The 21,054-nt window shown below is 44.5% G+C and overlaps 1 protein-coding gene across 1 annotated transcript in view; it reads left to right on the top strand.

Moving 5' to 3' along the window:
- ACVRL1 (activin A receptor like type 1) overlaps window positions 1–21,054 on the top strand; it is a 58,984-nt gene that overhangs the window by 9,884 nt on the left and 28,046 nt on the right. Inside the window, exons 4-9 of the mRNA XM_081960771.1 lie at window positions 3,915–4,139; window positions 5,929–6,143; window positions 8,059–8,158; window positions 10,866–11,012; window positions 11,296–11,571; window positions 14,003–14,200. Coding sequence (XP_081816897.1) covers window positions 3,915–4,139; window positions 5,929–6,143; window positions 8,059–8,158; window positions 10,866–11,012; window positions 11,296–11,571; window positions 14,003–14,200 — 1,161 coding nt within the window. The remainder of the gene's footprint in view (window positions 1–3,914; window positions 4,140–5,928; window positions 6,144–8,058; window positions 8,159–10,865; window positions 11,013–11,295; window positions 11,572–14,002; window positions 14,201–21,054) is intronic.

The following is a 21,054-nucleotide window of genomic DNA, read 5'->3' as shown; positions in this document are numbered from 1 at the left end:
AAGTCTTTAAGAAGATGTTGGATAGCCATTTGTCTGAAACGGTATAGGGTTTCCTGCCTAGGCAGGGGGTTGGACTAGAAGACCTCCAAGGTCCCTTCCAACTCTACTATTGTATTGTATTGTATTGTATTGTATTGTATTGTATTGTATTGTATTGTACTGTACTGTACTGTACTGTACTGTATTGTATTGTATTGTATTGTATTGTATTGTATTGTATTGTATTGAAATGGGGATGGAGGAGGGGAACAGGCATAGATCTTACAGTTTTATCATTTGGGCCAAGCTAGCATTTACCAGAATGAAAAACAATGGCCCTGTTGTTTTATTCTCCCTGTTGTGAATATCCCTCTTTTAATGCTAGTGATTGATAGTATTTTCCAGAGTTGTCCAACCATCATTGTACAAAATAACAATAACATGGGCTAGCTTTACAGTACTTCAGCAATAGTTGGGTAATCCTAGGAACATGCTGTAAGTCACTTTTGTGGAATTTACTCGTGACTGATTTTTGTATGCTTTTGATGGTTACACCGGAACACTTCATTAGATGCCAGTAGAATGCTCACGGGCAGGACATAAGGATTAGATTAAAGCCTCCACTGTTGTCTCCTCTCCCATATCAATGGTTTGGTGGTAAAGCAGCAAAGCACGTCAGCTGGGAGCAATTCACCAGCAGTTTCTTTCTGATAACAATTTGAGCAACAAAAACCAAGCAGAGGACCTGGGGACAGAGTGAGAGAGAGAGTTTGAACTGCTACTCTGCTTCTTATTCACTCCTGCAATTTGGATCCAGACAGCTTGGGTGTATAATTGGTCTTTACCAAAAAAAAAAAAAACCCGCCATGTTTTTTTCTGAATCTGAAATTGCCCTGATGTGAAAAGCATTTCCAAGCCAAGTACAGGGACTGATTCTTAGGAATGGAGACCAAGTGGGAATCCCAGTGACAAGTTCTGCAGAATATCTTGAAGTAGTGATTCAAGGGGTGAATATTCCCCACTGGATTTTGCCTCCATTCTTTTATTGTGCTTTACCTTTTTTCTGGGAATGCTCAATGTTAGTTTGGGTAATGGGTAGGCACACACAGGCTTAACGATAACAACAGCTCTTTATTAGGTACAACAAGTGAGAACAATCCAGCGAAGGTTGAGTCTGACAGCAGCCCTTTTGTAGGGAGCTGTTAGACCCTTCGACCAATAGGATTAAACCTCTGTTCCCACCGGAACAGAGGACCTTGGTGGAACCCACTGCAGTTAGTACAAGTATCTAACACTCAAGGCACCAGAGAGCTCTCATCCATAGATTATTGATCCATCCAAAGCTTGCTTCTTTTCTCCTCTATCATTAACTGCTCCTGAAAGCATTTAACCTTAAATATTGGCTGGCCCAAGTAGGTAACCTTTCTGGCACCATAGATGTCAAAGCAGAACTTCAGGAGACATCCAATGTATTTACATGAGTGTGCATGTTGATTCAGGCACACATCCTCTTAGATGCAATTCTGTGCATAGACATATACTGAGTCCATATGCAATCTATTTTTCACTAAACATTGACTCTCTCCTTTTTTGGTCTCAAAACAACAACGTGAGGTTCACCCTTTTCATTGTTCCAAAGTCTGCTATATCTACATATGTTCATATCTTGGACAGATCATGATAGAATTTTTATGTTTCCGGTGTTTATCACTATAGCTGTTGGTTTATTTAATAACCAAGGGGAAGGAATTAACTTGTAAGTAGTTTGCACATTTATTTTTTTTCAGTACAGTTTTGTTATTGGTGGTGCAGTGGTTAGAATGCAGTATTGCAGGCAACCTCACTGCTCATTGCCAGCAGTTCAATTCTGACCAGTTCAAGGTTGACTCAGTCTTCCATCTTTTCAAGGTTGATCAAATGAGGAGCAAGATTGTTGGGGGCCAATATGCTGACTCTGTAAACTGCTTACAGCAGTGTTTCTCAACCTTGGCAACTTTAAGTCCTGTGGACTTCAACTTCCAGAATCCCCCAGCCAGCTGACTGGGAGTTGAAGTCCACAGGACTTAAAGTCACCAAGGTTGAGAAACACTGGCTTAGAGGGTGCTGTAAAGCACTATAAAGCAGTATATAAGTGTAAGTGCTATTGCTAGTACATGAGCTATGTGGAAGGTGTGTATGCTTGAACATAGCCAATTTCTTGAAATGTGAAAGGCACAAATCAGTCTCTGCATAATCTCATCCTGCGTTGTCACATTAGATATTATCCCATCCTTCACCCTCACTATAGTTTTAACCACCACTATATCTTTTAAACATTCCACAAGTTCTTAAAGATGGATAGGAAGAAGGTAGAATTTGGGCTATGTCCTGAATAAAGATCGTATCATTTGGAGCTTCTATAAAAGGTGCATCAATTATAAAAATTAGCAAAGATGCAGGACGTATTACAAGATCCATTTGGACTCAGCCATGAACACCCACCCACACCCACATATGCACAGAATTTCTTACACCAACCCATGCTGACATGAACTCACACAGGAGCACGTGTGCCCATAAACCTATCTACAAATGGACAGCCTTCTTACCCACAAGCCATTCCTTTAGACACAAACAAAAGCATGGGTGTACTTAGCCTCCCCTTCAATACACTGATAATATATACCTGTATACCACATAAAAGCTCCCCATCACCATACATACTATACACGCCACCTACCAAAGCACAATTATTCTTCACACACATATCTGCCCATACACTGAATAATCTTCATCTAAGGAAGTAAAGGAATCATAGTTTTGGAATAGCTGTGTTTTCACTCTACCAGCCAAATAAGAATAGCTACCTATTGCTTCATTGTAGTAAAGGAGGGCAGATTGATTCACTAGTCTAACTGAGACATAAAGTGCATAACATAAAGTTACCCAAGGGCTGGATAAGCAACTGGGAATTCAAAGAAGCTGGCAGGCATATGGAGGCAAGCCTGCATGCTCAACCATGTCTGTTTAATCATAATTTACTAAATTATGGTTCATTATAAAATTAAGTTATTAATCAAGAAAGTCAGTTTGGTGTAGCGATTAAGGTTTTGGCCTAAAAACAAGAAGACTGTGAGTTCTAGGTATGAAAAACTGGCTGGGTAATCTTGAGCCAGTCATTCTCTCTGTGTCTCACTCACTTCACAGGGTTCTTGCTCTGGGAAAAATAGAATGAGATATTGGCATGTTCATCCCAGGGGCGGGTTCCTGCCAGTTCTAACCTCTTCTATAGAAGAAGTTCCACAAATCTACAGTGGCGTTTAGAACCGGTTCCAGCTCCCTCCCCCCCCCTCGCCCGTCTACACATCAGGAATTCTGGGAGTTGAAGTCCACAAGTCTTAAAGCTGTCAAGTTTGAGCACCCCTGAGGTTTTTTTTCTAAAGGGTTAGGGATGCAAGGGTCTTGTAACTTGACAGCTTTAAGACTTGCATGCTTCAAATGCCAGAGTTTCTGAGCCAACATTTTGGTTGCTAAGCAAGAGCATCGTTAAGTGAGTTTCACCACATTTTACAAGTTGGCCACGCCCACCCAGTTCACATGACTGCCAAGCCACTCCCACTCGGTCACATGGCCAGCAAGCCACTCCTACCTGGTCACATGGCCAGCAAGCCACTCCCACAAAGCAGGCCACACTTACAGAAGAGGTTCTAAAAAAATTTGAAACCCACCACTGGTTCATCACCTTAAGTTGTAAAAGGTGAGATACAAATCTAAAAATGGGAGGAGGGGAACCTGGGTTCACCCAATATTTTCAGCTAAAACCAAACAAATCCTAATTGTGTGACTCCCGCCACTAAATGCTATGCAGCTGTTATATTAGCTGATTTAGAAGGCACATGAACAAATAAGATGATATCCATGCATATTTGTGAATTATATTTTCTTTTGTGCTACAGGTCAGCCAAACTGCGTCTGTGTGAATTCGCTATGTTCAGAAAATTTCACATGCTCAGGAGATTGGTGTTTTGTAAGCAAACACTTGGAGAATGGGGAAACAGTCGATAAGAAAGGCTGCCTGGAGGAAGCAAATGAACTTTGCTGGGGCTCTATCACAAAAATCTACGGCATAAAATGCTGCAAGGGCAACATGTGTAATTTCAATCTTTCCATCCGGCTAATAGGTATTTTTTAAAAAAATTCCTTCCATAAAGACTATTCTCCCCTAGACAGGAACAAGATTGTGTGTGTTTTGACTTTCCCCCTACAATAATATGCACAACAGGTTGTAGTATGACACACACACAAGTGACCAGACATGCAGCTAGCAGTTGTAATCTTTCCATTCTTGGACAAAATGAGATGCCATGCATATGGTGAATGGATTAGCTAATCAACCCAATTATTGTTATGATTCTGCTTTCTTTTTAAATTGGATTGTTACTCATCATAATTATCTGTGGATGGTTTTGGATTCGCGCAGAAGTTAGGTTTCCAATAAGGTGAAGGGGCTGCTTTAGGTGCTAAGCTTTCCACACTTTTTAGAACCATAGGACAAGACGGGACCTTGCAGGTCTTCTAGTCCTTGCCCAAGGCAGGGCACTTTACACCACCCCAGACAAATGACTGTCCAATCTTTTCTTGAAAACCTCCAGTGATGGACCACCTACAACTCCAGGAGGCAAGCTCTCCCATTGATTACTTGTTCTGACAGGAAATTTCTCCTTAGTTCTAGGTTGGATCTCTCTTTAACCAGCTTCTGGTTAAAGAAATGTAAAGAGGACAATGTTTCTTGTCCTACCCTCAACTGCTTTGGAGAATAAGTTGATCTTGTCCTTTTCTCTCTGACAGCCCTTCAAGTACTGGAAGACAGATAACATGTCTTGTTCTCTTTGTTAGGCTAGACATACCTAGTTCTCTAATTGTGCATCATTTAAATTATCTCTAGACACTATATTAGCATACTAAAAAGCAGAGACATTGCCCTACCAACAAAAGTGCGTATAGTCAAGGCTATGGTTTTCCCAGTTGCAATGTATGGCTGTGAAATTTGGACCATAAGAAAGGCTGAGCGCCAAAGAATTGAGGCCTTTGAACTCTGGTGCTGGAGAAGACTCCTGCGAATCCCTTGGACTGCAAAGCGGTCAAACCGGTCAGTCCTAGAGGAGATCAACCCTGACAGCTCTTTAGAAGGCCAGATCCTGAAGATGAAACTCAAATACTTTGTCCACCTAATGAGAAGGAAGGTCTCCCTGGAGAAGAGCCTAATGCTGGGAAAGATGGAGGGCAAAAGAAGAACGGGACGACAGAGAATGAGGTGGCTGGATGGAGTCACTGAAGCAATAGGCGTGAGCTTAAATGGACTCCAGAGGATGGTAGAGGACAGGAAGGCCTGGAGGAATGTTGTCTATGAGGTTACGATGGGTCGGACACTACTTTTCAACTAACAACAACAAGACACCATATTAATGCTATTTCTTGTTAATTATATTGTCAGAGGAAATGAAAATCCGAAGACTATATGGCATCCTTGAGTTATGGAGTAAAGAAATTCTGATGCCAATATTTCCATTTGTTTAGAATAACTGGGAAGCCATACATGGTTAGCCAATAGGACTCATTGCCATCAGAGAAGCAGTAGAATCCAACTTTAACACTGGGATTTGATTATTGGACTTGTTTATGGCTATAGAAGTACCAAGTGTTATGGTTGATTCTAACTCAAAGGGTCCCTGTATTTTACGTCTGCATCTATACGGGAAAAAAAGTCAGGAATTACTTTTTTCTACAGCTTTTTTTTCTTTCTTGTCAGCATTCTCCGATTTTGCTTTTTCCCTGTCCTTTCCTTCTTTTCCCTCTAATTACTTTTTTTTTTTTTGGGGTACAGTATTTTGTATATTTTTTAAAAAATGTAGTAAAGTGTTATTTTTTATAAAAAGCCGTAGTAACTAAATGGATTCTTCTTCCAATCAGATGACGGCCCGCTTGAAGAGGACCCACCTTTGAAGAACCTTCTCTTGATGGTCCTGGTTCCATTGTTTGCTATTTTGATTCTCATGATATTAGTTGGTCTCTTTGTCTGGAAGTGGGCCCAAAGCCGGCGGAGGCATATGCCATTTGGGTCTAATGAACTGGGCGATGTGGATTTTATGCTGAAGAACTCTCTGGCTGGGGACAGCACCTTAGAAGTAAGTCTGCATTAGGAACGGCATTCAATGCCACTGTGGTTAGTTGCTTGCTTTACTCTAAGCCAGGGGTGTCCAAACTTGAGAACTTTAAGACTTGTGGACTTCAACTCCCAGAATTCTGGGAGTTGAAGTCCATAAGTCTTAAAGTTCCCAAGTTTGGACACTCCTGCTCTAAGCCAAACTTGTTTTTAATGGTGACAGGTTAGGTTCAAATGTCATGACCTGCACTTGTATTGGTTGCCTTTAGCTTGTTTTATCTTACTCCTGTTCAGGGGTGAAATGCTACCAGTTCAGGCCAGTTCGCCCAAACCGGTAGTAAAACGTGCTACAGGTTTGCAGAACCGGTAGTAAAAAATACTAAAAAAAGTTTTTTTAAAAAAAAAGTTCTGACGATTGCACATTGCACAGCCAAAAACAGGGGGTGGGGAGGTGTCCGTTTTTGCTCCCACCAGGCTTCCCTGACCGCCTGTTAGACCAAAAATGGGGGGGGGTTGCTGAGAAAGAAAGAAGGAAAGAAAGAAAGAGAGAGAGAGAGAGAGAGAGAGACAGACAGACAGACAAACAGACAGACAGACAGAAACAGAGAGAGAGGGAGAGAGAAGAGAGATAGAAAGAGGGAGGGAGAGAAGGAGGGAGGGGGAAAGGAGAGGAAGGAAGGACTACAAACTTGGCACTAGATGCAGCTTCAGAGGATAATCCAGGGCTGGAAGAGACCTGGAGGTCATCTAGTCCAACCCTGCTGCAGCAGGACATCGTTAAAGTGAGTTTCTGTCTTTTGATCCCCCAGTTACATGACTACATAGTCACATGACCCCCCCACCAAGCCACGCCCACCAAGCCACACCCACAGAACCAGTAGTAAAAAAAATAGATTTCATCACAGCTGCTGTTGAATATTTTCCAGTCTAAATTGTTCAGCCTTGTTTTCTTTGCTGATTGCCCCACCATTGGGATGAATACATTTGGGTGTAATTACATGTTCCCTGCTAATTGTTAGCCCTGTTGCCTTCTCCCATACGAAGGATCCTAGAGATCCACTAAAGTTTCTTTCAAAGTAACATCGGTATAAAACTATGGAGGAGAAATTTTCTGAGATGGCAAGCTAAATCAAGCTAAACCAAAATGACAAAGGTGCATTAGAATAATTTCTGGCTGGTGTTAGAGCTTGATTTTTTTTAATTCTTTCCAGCCCAACTGAACATTGCAAAAGAATTACAGGTACAGCAGTTCATTTAGTGACCGTTCAAAGTTACAAGGGCATTGAAAAAAGTGATTTATGACCGTATTTCACATGACTGTTGTACGCATACCCAAAGTCGCATGATCAAAATTCGGCCACTTGCCAACTGTTAGATACTTGTTATAACTACAGTGGTTTCCACCAAGGTCCTTTGTTCCGATGGGAGCAGAGGTTTAATCCTATTGGTCGAAGGATCTGACAGCTCCCTATAAAAGGGCTGCTGTCAGACTCAACCTTCGCTGGATTATTCTCACTTGTTGTACTTAATAAAGAGCTGTTGTTACCGTTAAGTTTGTGTGTGCCTATCCATTACCCAATCTAACAGCAACAGGTTCATATTTATGATGGTTGCAGTGTCCTGGAGTCATGTGACCTTCTTTTGCAACCTTTTGACAAGCAAAGTCAATGGGGAAGTCAGATTCACTTAACAGCTATGTCATTAACTTAACAGTTGCAGAGGAAAGTTCCCACTGCATTCCTGTGATGGAAGCAATTATCACATAATGCTTCCAAACACACACACCCCACTTTCCTTTGTGGGGATGTGGTGCAGAGTGCAATTTACTAAGGAGTTGGAAATTCCAGAAACAGGCTTGGCATGCTTATTACTCTCACCAAAATATATCTCTCCATCTATTCCTCTAAAAAATTTTCCCACGTTTGATTTCTATTCAGATCTTGCTGAATGATGACTGCACTACTGGAAGCGGCTCTGGGCTGCCCTTTCTAGTCCAAAGAACGGTGGCTCGGCAGATCACTTTGGTTGAATGCGTTGGTAAGCTAAGGAGAGAAAGAAACGTCTGAATTCTCACAGGCAGAGAACTGCTGAACCGGCTGGAAACAAGAATATACATTCCAGTTCTCTGATAAAACATACAGATTTGAGCCATCTCTTTATTCATGAGGCATATTTGTGTCTCTGGCTTGCACTTTCAGAACACTTCCACACACAGCACTCTTTCTACGCACAATCCCTATAAAGTGCTTTGAGCCTACAGACTGTAGATTATGAAGCAATAGCAATAGCACTTAGACTTATATACCGCTTCACAGTGCTTTACAGCCCTCTCTAAAGTGGTTTGCAGAGTCAGCCTATTGCTCTCAACAATCTGGGTCCCCGTTTTACCAACCTCGGATGCCGGGAAGGCTGAGTCAACCTTGAGCCCGGTGAGATTCGAATTCCTGAAGTGAGCAGTGAGTTAGCCTGCAGTAGTGCGTTCTAATCACTGCATCACCATGGCTCTTGAAGCAATTAAACTCTGAGAGACCCCACCCTCAATTTGCAAAAAAGAAAAATTCAGTATTGTTAGTACCCTCCCATCCACATTTTATTGCATGTTGTATAATTCTGGTTGATGTTGATGTTGATGATGATGATACCATCACCATGACAAAATTACCTTCAACCCATTGTAAAAGGCTACTTGACCTGGAACCAGGGGTGCAATGCTACTGGTTCGGACCGGTTCTCCTGAACCAGTAGTAAAAAAAAAATGCTAGTGGTCGGCCCGAACCAGTATTTCCAACTATCAGCTGTGACGTGCAATTTATATTAGCTAGAATCATAAAATTTCCTGCTTTCTAGCTAATCTAAATCGCGTGGCACAGCGGATCCCGCCCTCCCCCCCTCTCACTATTCAACTTGCCTTTGCAGACTCGGAAGGCTTTTTTAGCACTGGGTGGGCATGCCTCAGGTGTGCATGCGTGCAAAGTGCTCACTCGGTAGCAGACTCACCGAACCGGTACCAGACTTCAGAGGATTTCACCGCTGCCTGGAACAGCGTATAACATCATGCAACAATGCCTTTAATATTATTAAATAACAGCATCTGGCTATTCCGGGTCATTGGGAGAACTTCATGGACAAATGTGAAATCCAATCTAAGCATCTGGCTAGCTGCGTCACCAGCCATAGTAATAATATATTCGTAATGGGGTGAATCTGCTCGGCTACCTCCTTATCTCTAAGGATTCCTCCTCAGAAATCTCACCTAGAGCTGTGAAGATGGCCATGACATCGCTATATTAATTTCATAACCAGAAATTAATTTGCTTTTCCCAAAGCTTCTAGTCCTGGTTATAGGTTGCCCTGAAGGTTGCTGGCAGGAGGGAGAAGACAGACAGCCTTGAAGCGGGCTAAGTTCCCCTGTAAACAGAAATATCATTTTTCTTCCAGACAGGATTATCCCACTATAAAGCAGAAATTTATTAGCTCGCTTGCTGAATATAGAATACATCATGAGAACACAAGAGGTGCAAAACAGATTCTGTAGTCGAGCAAAGAAATAGCCTGTCTTCTTTTATGTGCAAGGATTATTTGCGCATGGACAAATTCAAACCCTGGATAGTCTTCCTGCTGCCTGAACTATTCTGTTCCATTAACCGATGTTTCACGTAAACATGTTAAGATTTATCACTCAGTTCTGAGCCATTTCATTAAACATGCTTCTTTCTGTTATCTGCAAGCCAACCTAAAATGGAGATCCAGCTTGCACTTGGGCTGATCTGCCTTAACTCTGAGATACCGAGAAGAAAATTCTTAACTTAACGGGTAAACATTAGGCAAGGAAAGAGCTGTTTGTCATCTGTTAATTTTTCCATGGAAATATCTCTTATTGCCAGTTTGCCGCTAGCAAAACGTTTTGGAATATTTGACAATGAAACTTTGCGTTCTGCTACCAATCATCCTCCGAACATTTTGTCCTCAAGCATTTAGAAGTAATAATATTTAGATTCTGAATGGGTTGCATATTTATCGCTAGCAGTTTTGGAAAATAGGCTATAAGAGCCAATTATTCATCAATAACTATCGCTGATTAAATTGATCAAAGGATTTTTCACTGCTGTCAATTCCTGCAAAAAAAAAAAAAAAGAGTCAGGTACCGTATTTTTCGAAGTATAAGATACACCGGAGTATAAGATGCACCAAGATTTAGAAGAGGTCATTTTTTAAAAAATGTTTTTGCACTCTGCAGACCTCCCAAATCCTTTGTGAAAAATGGGGCATGCAGAGAGTTTGAGAGGCCTGCAAAATACTCCCAGGGGCGGGGGGGGGAGGCAAAAATGAGCAAAAAAACAGGCTCAGTTTTTGCCCAAATAAAAGGACATGCATAGTCTTTAGAAGGCTTGTAGAGTGCTCCTGGGGGCTGGGGCGGCACAAATGAGCAAAAACAGTCTGTTTTTCACTTGTTTTTGCCTTCCCCAGCCCCCAGGAGCACCTTGCTGTTCTTCCAAACCCTCTGAACATCCATTTTTGTGAAGGGAGAGGGGTTTCAGGAGGCCAAAAATGCTGTATTCAGTGTATAAGATGCACCCAGATTTTTACTCTCTTTTGTGGGGGGTAAAACACTCTGAAAAATACATTACACTTTTAAATACTAAGATTATATCTAATATGAATGTGAAATATCAGTCAGCTTAGGCAAGAAATCATGAAGGCAAGTGAAAAGGTTTGAAAATTATGTTCCTCTCCCCCACAATAGGCAAAGGACGCTATGGGGAAGTGTGGCGTGGCACTTGGCATGGGGAGAATGTGGCGGTCAAGATTTTCTCTTCCCGTGATGAGCAGTCATGGTTCCGTGAGACTGAGATTTACAACACGGTACTGCTAAGGCACGACAACATCTTAGGTGAGTGAAAACAGTGCAGAAATCCAGCAGTTGTATCCGTCCCAAGACGTCCTAGGCAAGCAAACGGAGGCCACACATTTTAAGACCCATGAAGCTAAGTACACTTCCTAAATGCGCACGAGGGATTTAAAGAGCTGAAGAAGCTCAGAGATTTAAAAGTCTCTTGTCTCATTTACCCATACACACAACATAGCATAATTTATATGTACTTTGATAGCTTCTTTGGCAATTTTTGGTATTTTGGCAATGTACGCTGAGCTTCATCCTCCTTCCCTGCCCACAGGATTCATTGCATCAGACATGACATCACGGAATTCAAGTACTCAACTCTGGCTAATCACCCACTATCATGAGCATGGCTCCCTCTATGATTACTTGCAATGCACGGTGTTGGACGTGGAGACCTGCTTGCGTTTGGCCACCTCGATCATCTGTGGGCTAGTTCACTTGCATGTAGAGATCTTTGGCACCCAGGGCAAGCCAGCCATTGCTCACCGGGATCTGAAAAGCAGGAATATCTTGGTCAAGAACAATAAGCAGTGCTGCATTGCTGATTTAGGTGAGTGGATTTTAGAGCAAATGTTTTTGGCAAAGCAGAGGTGCTGATGCGTACCTTTTTCTTAAGGGCAGAAAAGCTTTCTAGGGGTTCTTATAATCTGAGTTCTTATATTTGCCCCTTAGAACTTCTAAGTCATTAACCTAATAGCCTTCTACAATCTGGTTGCCCTCCAGATGTGTGGGCAATGTCACAGAATTCCTACTGAGAATTCTGGAATCAAAATTTATGTATCTGGTAGGTTGGGGGAGCCTGGCCTAACAATACACTTCCCACCCTGCCTGTATGATACACCTCTGCTACAAATATAGGAACAAAATGTGACACAGGTAGGGATGGAAGGTACAATCTTGATTAGGCTCCTAGCAGAGGGCTTAGAATTTAACTACTTCCTGCTTACTACAGCCCTTATCTGGTTTAATTATATTGGTTGTATGGTGTAAAGAATTAGATGCTCCATTGTTCTTATCTTGTTCTTACCCTTCTCTTTTCATGCATGTTCTTATTTTATTGTATTTTAGTCTTTTTACTTTAATATGTTTTGTGAGTCCGGGACCTGTTGGGATGGAATAGAATGGAATGATTTCTGAAATAATCACTCCTTTTCACAAGTTCATATCAGACATCCACAATTTTTTCCCAAAAGACACATAATTTCCTGATTGCATTAGTGGTGACTAGTTCGACCTTTGTATGAGTAAACAAAATAGATCTGTTGCCAGATACAGTATGTTTACAGTGCAATAACTTCAGATAACTCATATAAACAGATCAAGCCATATGTTTTAGAGGAAAGGACAAATAACTCATGATTATCAGCCATTCACACTAGGGAGACAAAGTTTCCTGGCTTCAGTTATTAGCTTTTACCAAATCCCAGGGATGCAAGTTAAGCTTTCTATTTAGACCAGAGTTTTCCAAATTGTGCGGTGTTCCCCTCTCAGGGAAATACACACAGAGTCCAGGGAGAGGTGAAGAACATTTTAGATCAGTGGGGCCCAACCCCCCAGTCCATGAACCGCTATCAGTCCATGGCCTGATAGCAACTGGGCCACGCAAAGTGATGGGCAAGCACAGGAAGTTGTATTTGTGTAAAGCAGTGTGCGTGCATGTGAAACCATCTCCTCCTCCTACCGCCGCAGCCACCATCATCTGTGGAACCAGAAAGTTGGGGAACATTGTTTTAGGTACATTGTTAAAATAAATTTACCTTTCCCAAAATTTCATTGCATTGTTTTCAATATTCATTTGTATTCATTTTGATGTTTGGATTTTTAGGGGAGATGTGTGCATTAATGTTACACTAAAGAGAGATGTGATAGCAAAAAGTTTAGGAATTCCTGATTTAGACATTCCAAAGAGATTTGATTGACTAGCCCAGTCAGCCTTATTCCTAATTAGTTTCTCAGCAGAACTGTTTTGACCTAGGCTTCCCCCAAAAGCATGAGGCAGAGTCCTGGTCCCGACGAAACCCCTTTTATCAAATGAATGTGAATTCCTCTCATTCACATTCAGCAAAGCCTGGCAAACAGTCTTTCAAAGGAGTAATTATGACCACAGACCTTATCTATCTTGGAAAGCTGCCATGTAAATATTTTCCAAATGAGGTGCTGTGCAAGGAAGACTTGGCACAGAGTCTCTGAGATTCACAGACACACTCCTGAAACGAATCTAATGACTGACCAAACAAATTGTTTCCTGCAAAAGCCCACTCCCCTTTCACTCCTCTTTTATTTTCCATGGGGGGGGGCAATCACATTCCACCTGTGACTTTGCTCCCAAGTCGACCCTGATTTCTGAGTTGTTCTTTTCTTCTGGCAGCTCTGCGCATGCGCATACTAAGAACAGGCTCTAGCTGTTCCTTTGCCCCACTGCTGTCTAGCTCCGTAGGCACCTGATCACTGCCAGACGGCCTCGGCCCCCTCTCTGCCTCCGATGCAGAGCCCTCATCTGAGCCTTCCCCAGCCTCCAGGACTGGCCCATGCTGCTCCCCAACCTCCTCACTGTCCAACTCTGCTGCCAGCTCCACTGGCAGGCTACAATAAGAACAGAGTTTATAGAGTGAACCACAGTGGCACCTCTCAGCTCCAAAAAAAAAAAAGAACCATGATTCTTACTTCATAGAAAGCCAAGTGCAAATATAGTAAAGGAATAGACAGGAGTTGTGGTGCATGTGAATTCAAATGCCATAGACAAAGGAACATGCACATACATTCAGCTCACTAAACCAAAGTGCATTCTCATGGTTTCTCTGTAATGCTATACAAGCCACAAAAGTTAAGCTATTCTCCTAAACTCAGAGTAATGCCCCTTTTTCCAGTTAAATCTGATCTTTTCAATGTTTAGCTTCCTGATGTAGGATTGCCCTCTTGTTGCAAAAAAAAAAAAAAAGGACAACCATCCTTATAATGTTGGCATTGTTCCTCTTTTTCAGGATTGGCAGTCATGCATTCCCAGAGCAATGATTACTTGGATATTGGGAACAACCCACGGGTGGGCACCAAACGCTATATGGCACCTGAAGTTTTGGATGAACAGATTCGTATGGACTGTTTTGAATCCTTCAAGCGGACAGACATCTGGGCTTATGGTCTGGTTCTGTGGGAGATAGCCCGAAGAACCATTGTGAACGGTAAGGAAAGCCAAATGGAAATGAGTTAAGATGCGGTAATCTAGGGCCTTGCCACATGGTTCAGGCAAAGTGCTATCCACTTATTTTTGCCGCAGGATGTTTATATATCATGGTAAGTTGCAAGTAAGATAAGATTCTAAGTTCGAGAGGAGAGCTCTACAAAAATGGATGGAAGCTTTGCAGAAATCAATCCTCTCTGATCCAGACACAATCAGATGGGGTTTTTTTCCTACTAGTCACAGAACTATTTTAAATATCTGAAATAGCGCCACAATTAACAGCTTCTGGCAGTGTGCCCACCTGTTCAGAAAAGGGTAAAATAGAAAACATGCTGTGAGGTTACAGAGAGCTGCCAGAGCAATTTGTCTTGGTTGCAGGAAGTGGCTTTGTGACTGGCCACACCCAGGGGTGAAATCCAGCAGGTTCTATCAGGTTCTGGAGAACCGGTAGCAAAAATGTTGAGTAGTTCGGAGAATCGGCAAATGCCACCTGTGACTGGCCCCTGAATGGGGAGGGAATGGGGATTCTGCAGTATCCCTCCCCTGCCACGCCCACCAAACCACGCCCACAGAACCTGTAGTAAAAAGATTTGAATTTCACCACTGGCCACACCTACCAGGTCAGCCATTTTGTCTGGGAGCCTTATGCTAGCTGCCTTCTTGGATCAGGCCAAATGTCCAATGAGTCCAGCCATTTTAGCAGTCTGTAATGCAGACGCTGGGTCAGTAATGCTCTGGCATTGCTCGCCCTCATCAACTGGGATTCAAAGGTCTCTCTGGTATTCAGAGATCTATTCCCTCTTAACATGGAGACAGTTATTCCTCTACTTCATGCCAAAGTGTTACCATAAAGGGAGGAAGCGTTTTGCTCAGTTTTCTGTATAAGTCAGCTGTTAGATACTTGCTTTAACTACAGTGGTTTCCACCAAGGTCCTCTGTTCCGGTGGGAACAGAGTTTTAATCCTATTGGTTGAAGGGTCTGACAGTTCCCTATAAAAGGGCTGCTGTCAGACTCAACCTTCGCTGGATTGTTCTCACTTGTACTTAAAAAGAGCTGTTGTTACCGTTAAGCCTGTGTGTGCCTATCCATTACCCAATCTAACACTGGCGACGAAGGTGGGATTGGAAGGCAACTAGGCAAACCAAAAAGAGCATAGCAATCCAGCAAGTACATCCAGCCCGGAGCTCAGCGTGGCTTCAAGCAGCCATTTTTGAGCGGCAAACTCAAAACACACTCAGAACACAAAATGGCCATACACGCTCACCAAATCTGTATGACCCAGTCACCGAGCACTGTGACTCATATATGCTACAATTTGACTGCTTCCTTGAGGCCAACAACCTCATGGGCCTTTCTGAAGGCCGCAAGAAGAACATGTTCCTCGGATACTGTGGCCGGGAAGTGTTCGAAACGGCGAAAGACCTCTCTGAGCTGACACCATTACAATCAGTCGCTTGGTCCGTGCTCCAACAAACGCTGAGGACCCACTATGCCCCAAAGCCATTCAAGCACGTTCGCCAGCATGAGTTTAACATCAGGAAACAGAAGGAAGGCGAATCGATCAACGAGTATGTTGCGGTGCTACGAAAGGCCGCAGCGTACTACGAGTTCCGAGACCTCGATGAGCTGATTCTGGACCACATAATTTGCGGCGTGCGGGACATTAACTTACAGAGGAGGTTACTCGCTAAATCTAACCTCACTCTACAAATTGCCTTGGACGAAGCCAGGGCGTCCGAATCAGCTGTCAAATCCACTGAAACTCTGCAGTGCCAAAGCGCTCCACAAGACACGCAAAAGAGTACACAGGTACATTGCGAGGCTGCAGAGGCCAAGAGCTCAGAAGCCGGGAAAGAAGACAGCTGCTGCATGCGCAGTAGCCACGCCCAGCCAGTGCGCAAATTCAAACCGTGTCTCCAGCCTTGCACGAGCTGCGGAGGAGACCATGCCAGATTGGCTTGCGTTTCCGCGACACTGCGAACAAAAGGGGCACATTGCCAATGTGTGCCGGAGCGAATTCCCTGCTACTACCTGGCAGCCAAGAAGCGCACCAAACCGCCAGCAGAGGCCCAACCAACTAGAGTCACCTACCATACGTCAATCGGCCAAGTCCGCACCAGGCGGCCAAAAAAGCTGAAGGTCACAGTCCTCATTGAGGACTCTCCATGCGAGATGGAGATTGACACCGGGTCATCACTGACCATCATACCGTGGTCTACCCTGAAGCAGGCTATTCCTAGCCTAAAGAAGCAGCTTCTTCGCACCCCTGACATCTGCCTACACGATTACCAGGGAAACGGGGTCCCCATCGTGGGCCAAGGCACCTTCCAGGTGAAATTCAAGCGTTTCAGCAGCCAACTCCCAGTGACTGTGGTCAGCGGCAACCTGCAGAGCCTCCTGGGGCTTGACTGGTTCAAAGCCCTGGGCCTAGAGGTGACCGGTATCAACACCTTGAAAGACAATGGCGCCGAAGCCATTTTTAAGGAGTTCGGGGACATCTTTGGCACCGGTCCAGGTAAGTATGTGGGGACTCCAATCTCCTTTAATTTGGACCCCAACATAGCCCCCATAAGGCTAAAACCCAAGAGAGTACCTTTTGCTCTTCCCCAAAAAATTGATAGGGAAATTGACAAGCTCGTAGGCCAGAGAATCCTAGAGCTGGTTGATCACGCACGCTGGGAGACCCCTATTGTGACACTTGTCAAATCTGATGGGTCTGTCCGCATCTGCGTGGACTACAAGTGCATAATCAATAAAGTGCTACAACAAAGTGCTTACCCTGTACCCATTGTACAGCATCGACTACATTCGTTAGGCCCCAGAAAAATATTCGCAAAATTGGACATGGCACAAGCATACCAACAATTGCCTGTAGATGGCACTATGGCAGAGGCCCAAACCATTGTGATGCACAGGGGTGCATACAAATGTCACTGCCTGCAATTCGGCGTTAGTATCGCCCTGGGACAGTTCCAAAGCGTCATGGAATGGCTTTTGCAGGGAGATTCCAGGAGTCATCCCCTATTTTAATGACATCTTGGTATTGGCTGCAAATGAGGCACAACTTTTAAAACCTTTACGAACTGTTTTGGCTCAAATTAGAGACAAAGGCCTCCGTCTCAAAAAAGTGAAATGCCAAATTAACATGCCAAGGGTTGAATTCTTAGGGTACCTAATTGATGGCTCTGGGATTCACCCAACCACCCAAAAAATTCAAGCAATCCAGGACGCCCCCACACCTCACAATCAAACTGAGCTGCAGGCGTTCCTTGGGCTCCTTAATTTCTACAGCGTCTTCCTTAAACAGAAAGCCACCATTGCTGAGCCTTTACACCATCTCCTGGCAAAGAATGTGAAATGGTCCTGGGGCAGAGCTGAAGCTGCCGCATTTGCCGCAGTAAAAAGACTCCTGTCGGCGGACACTTTTCTAGTACAATACAGCCAGATCCTGTCGTTGGTGCTGACCTGTGACGCTTCTCCATTCGGCTTTGGGGCCGTCCTCAGCCACCGCATGCCCAACGGAACCGAGGCTCCATAGCCTTTTACTCTAGGACCTTGTCCGCTGCCGAGCGGAACTACAGCCAGCTGGACCGTGAGGCTTTGGCTGAAGTGGCCGGAGTAAAGAGGTTCCATGAGTACCTATATGGCCCTGACTTTGAGCAAATTACGTACCACAAGCCGCTACTGGGTTTGCTGGCTGGGGACCGACCTACCCCAGTGTCGTTATCACCGTGGATGACCAGATGGACCATCTTCCTAGCTGCCTACTCCTACCATCTCATCCACCAACCAGGCGCCACTTTGGGGCACGCCGACGCTTTGAGCCGCTGCCCGCTGCCTGAACTTCTTGCTGACCCTAGTCCCGAGACGCCAGTCCTCCTCATTGACTGCCTTGAAACTGGGCCTGTCTTGTCCAGTGATGTTGCCCATCACTCTGCAAAGGACTCCACCATCAAACAGATTTTGAACTGGGTGTGGAGGGGGTGGCCCAAGGGGCCTGTTGGGGCTGATTTCAAAATGTATTTTAGCAAACGTGATGAGTTATCTGTTGTAAATGTCTGTTTACTGTGGGGGAACCAGGTAGTTGTTCCACCCAAACTGCGCATTGCAGTATTAGAGGCTTTATACGTAGGGCATCCTGGAATTGTCAGGATGAAGTCTTTGGCTAGGAGTTACATGTGGTGGCCTAAAATGGACAGGGAGATTGAAGAATGGGTGGTTACCTGCACACCATGCCAGGAGTTCAGACCAGCTCCCCCAGAGGCGCCCGCTAAGGAGTGGGAGCGTCCTCAAGCACCATGGTCTAGAGTGCACATTGACTTTGCTGGCCCAGTTCATGGCCAGACATTCCTCGTAGTTGTGGACGCCTACTCGAAATGGCTAGAGGTAGTCCTGATGACTTCCACTATGGCAGAAGCGGTCATTAAGGTACTAAGGAGACTTTTCTCCATGCACGGCCTGCCCGACGTCCTGGTCTCTGACAACGGGCCCCAATTCATGGCCATGCAATTTGACACCTTCCTAGCAGCTCAGGGAATCAGACATGCCCTGGTCGCACCATTCCATCCAGCCTCCAATGGTCAGGCGGAGAGAATGGTGAGATCTGCAAAAGAGGCCCTCACTAGGATGGGCCCGAGAGATTGGCAAACAGTGGGTGACCACTATTTTCTAATTAACCACATCACACCCAGTGCCACTACAGGGAGAAGCCCCTCTGAGCTTCTCATTGGTCACTGGCTAAGGTCCCACTTAGACCGGTTACACCCAAACTATTCTGCCGCATCGCCCCCTGACTCCACAAGCAAGATTCGGAACTTTAGCATAGGGGATTCAGTTTATGCCCACAACTATGCTGGGGGAACTCTGTGGATTCCTGCCACAGTGATAGGCATCACCAGGCCTCGCTCTTACCTTGTAGAGCTCGAGGACGGTCGGAATTGGAGAAGGCACATTGACCAACTCTGTGGCCGCCTCTCCAATTCCACTCTTAGACAACCAGAGGTAACTCCTGCATGAGTTAGCCAAAGCCCTACCCAAACGGAGCAAACACTCTCTCCTTCCACAGCCAGCTCAAGCCCGAGGGTACCGGGAAACGTATCTGGTTATGTTGCAGGCCCGCAGCGAGCTCCGAGTGAACCAGCTCTAGAGGCTCCAGCTGCGGCCTTTGAAAGGTTCCAGGAGTTTCCACCAAGCGGAACTGCGAAGCAAACAGGTCCGTCCGACCTGTCCAAAGAACACCCTCCGATTGAACTGCGCAAGTCTGGCAGAGCTACCCAAAAGCCCGCCTACTTTCATGATTATATAACGAGTCGGATTGTTTCATCCAAGAGGGGAGGGGTGTTATATACTTGCTTTACCTACAGTGGTTTCCACCAAGATTCTCTGTTCCAGCGGGAACAGAGGTTTAATCCTATTGGTCGAAGGGTCTGACAGCTCCCTATATAAGGGCTGCTGTCAGACTCAACTTTCGCTGGATTATTCTCACTTGTTGTACTTAATAAAGAGCTGTTGTTACCGTTAGCCTGTGTGTACCTATCCATTACCCAATCTAATATCGGCCATCTGATCAGCAGTGGCTGAAATCTCACAAGATGGCCCTCTCTCTTTGTTAGTTCATGCTGGATTCAGCTTCCTGCACAGTCTTGCAAACATTTGTAGAGTTTTCTTCGCAGTGCTGTGGACCAAGCTAGAACTTGTACATATACGAGTGGAATAACAACCAGCTTTTCACAGCTCTCCAGCAACTCTAATCTGCTCAGAGATCCTGCAAAGAACAGATCCTAATTGTGTGGCCTAGAAAATCTTAGGACAGTTCATACAAGGGGTTGAGCATAATTTGCACAGCTGTGATTTGCTGAATAGATTAAAACTGGCAGGGTTCACAGAGGGCCGTTGGTTCTTTCAAAATGGCAGTGGGCCATCTCCATTCCTCCATCAGGCCAAGCCAACAGAGAAAGGGATTGCCCGGAGCTGGAGTTTTTGGGGATTTGCAGGTTGCCCACCTCTTTAATTTGAAGGAAAACCTGTAACTTCTGGCGCTGCAGTTGAGTTCATTGCTTTATTGAAGGAACTGGAATCTCAGCTGAGGTTAGAGAATGGAAGGAGCCGGCCCTGGCTGCCACCCCCCCACCCCACCCTTTGCCTTTGGCTCCCTGTGTAGAAACAATCGCTAATCAGGCCTGTTAATGGGGATGTTTTTGACTGGCCTAGTTGGAAGTGTTTTCATTTTTCTTTTTCCATGCGAATGATTAGCTGTAAATTATAAACACTGTAATCTAGTGTCAGCGCCCAGCTTGCAGATTAAAGGGACCATTAGACTCAATCAGCACTTTGTTTGTTCAACTCTGATTAGGAAACAAGCAGCATCGCAGCTTAGCTTGGCAACTGGCCACTTTCAAGGGAACTTCGGCTATCCTCTGACCAACGCAGCAGTGAAGCCGCCTCTCTGCTCCTACGTTGGCAAAATAGGCAGAGGCTTCTAGGGATGGTTTCTCAGTTAATTTCTCTGCCCCCTCTTTGCATTTTAACATTCCTTCGGGGAAGAGGCTGGAAAAGGAGCCCACCTCTAAAGTGTTCTTGTGTGCAGGCCTACTACACACGTTTGCAGCGAGGATTGCTGAAAACCAAGCAAAGATCCTATTTATTTTTGTGTGTGTTTGGCGGTGTGTGTGTGTGTGTGTGTTATGTACTTGTGTTAAAGATTAAACCAATACAAACTACTGTATTTTTCAGAGTATAAGTCGCACCTTCCCCCCCCCCCAAAAAAAGAGGGAGAAAATCTGGCTGCATCTTATACACCGAATACAGCATTTTTGGCCTACCGAAACCCCACTCCCTTTGTCAAAATGGACATG

The sequence above is a fragment of the Natrix helvetica genome (genome assembly GCF_964273705.1).
Source record: "Natrix helvetica genome assembly, chromosome: 1".
Lineage (NCBI taxonomy): Eukaryota > Metazoa > Chordata > Lepidosauria > Squamata > Natricidae > Natrix > Natrix helvetica.
This window is presented reverse-complemented; position numbering and strand designations above follow the sequence as displayed.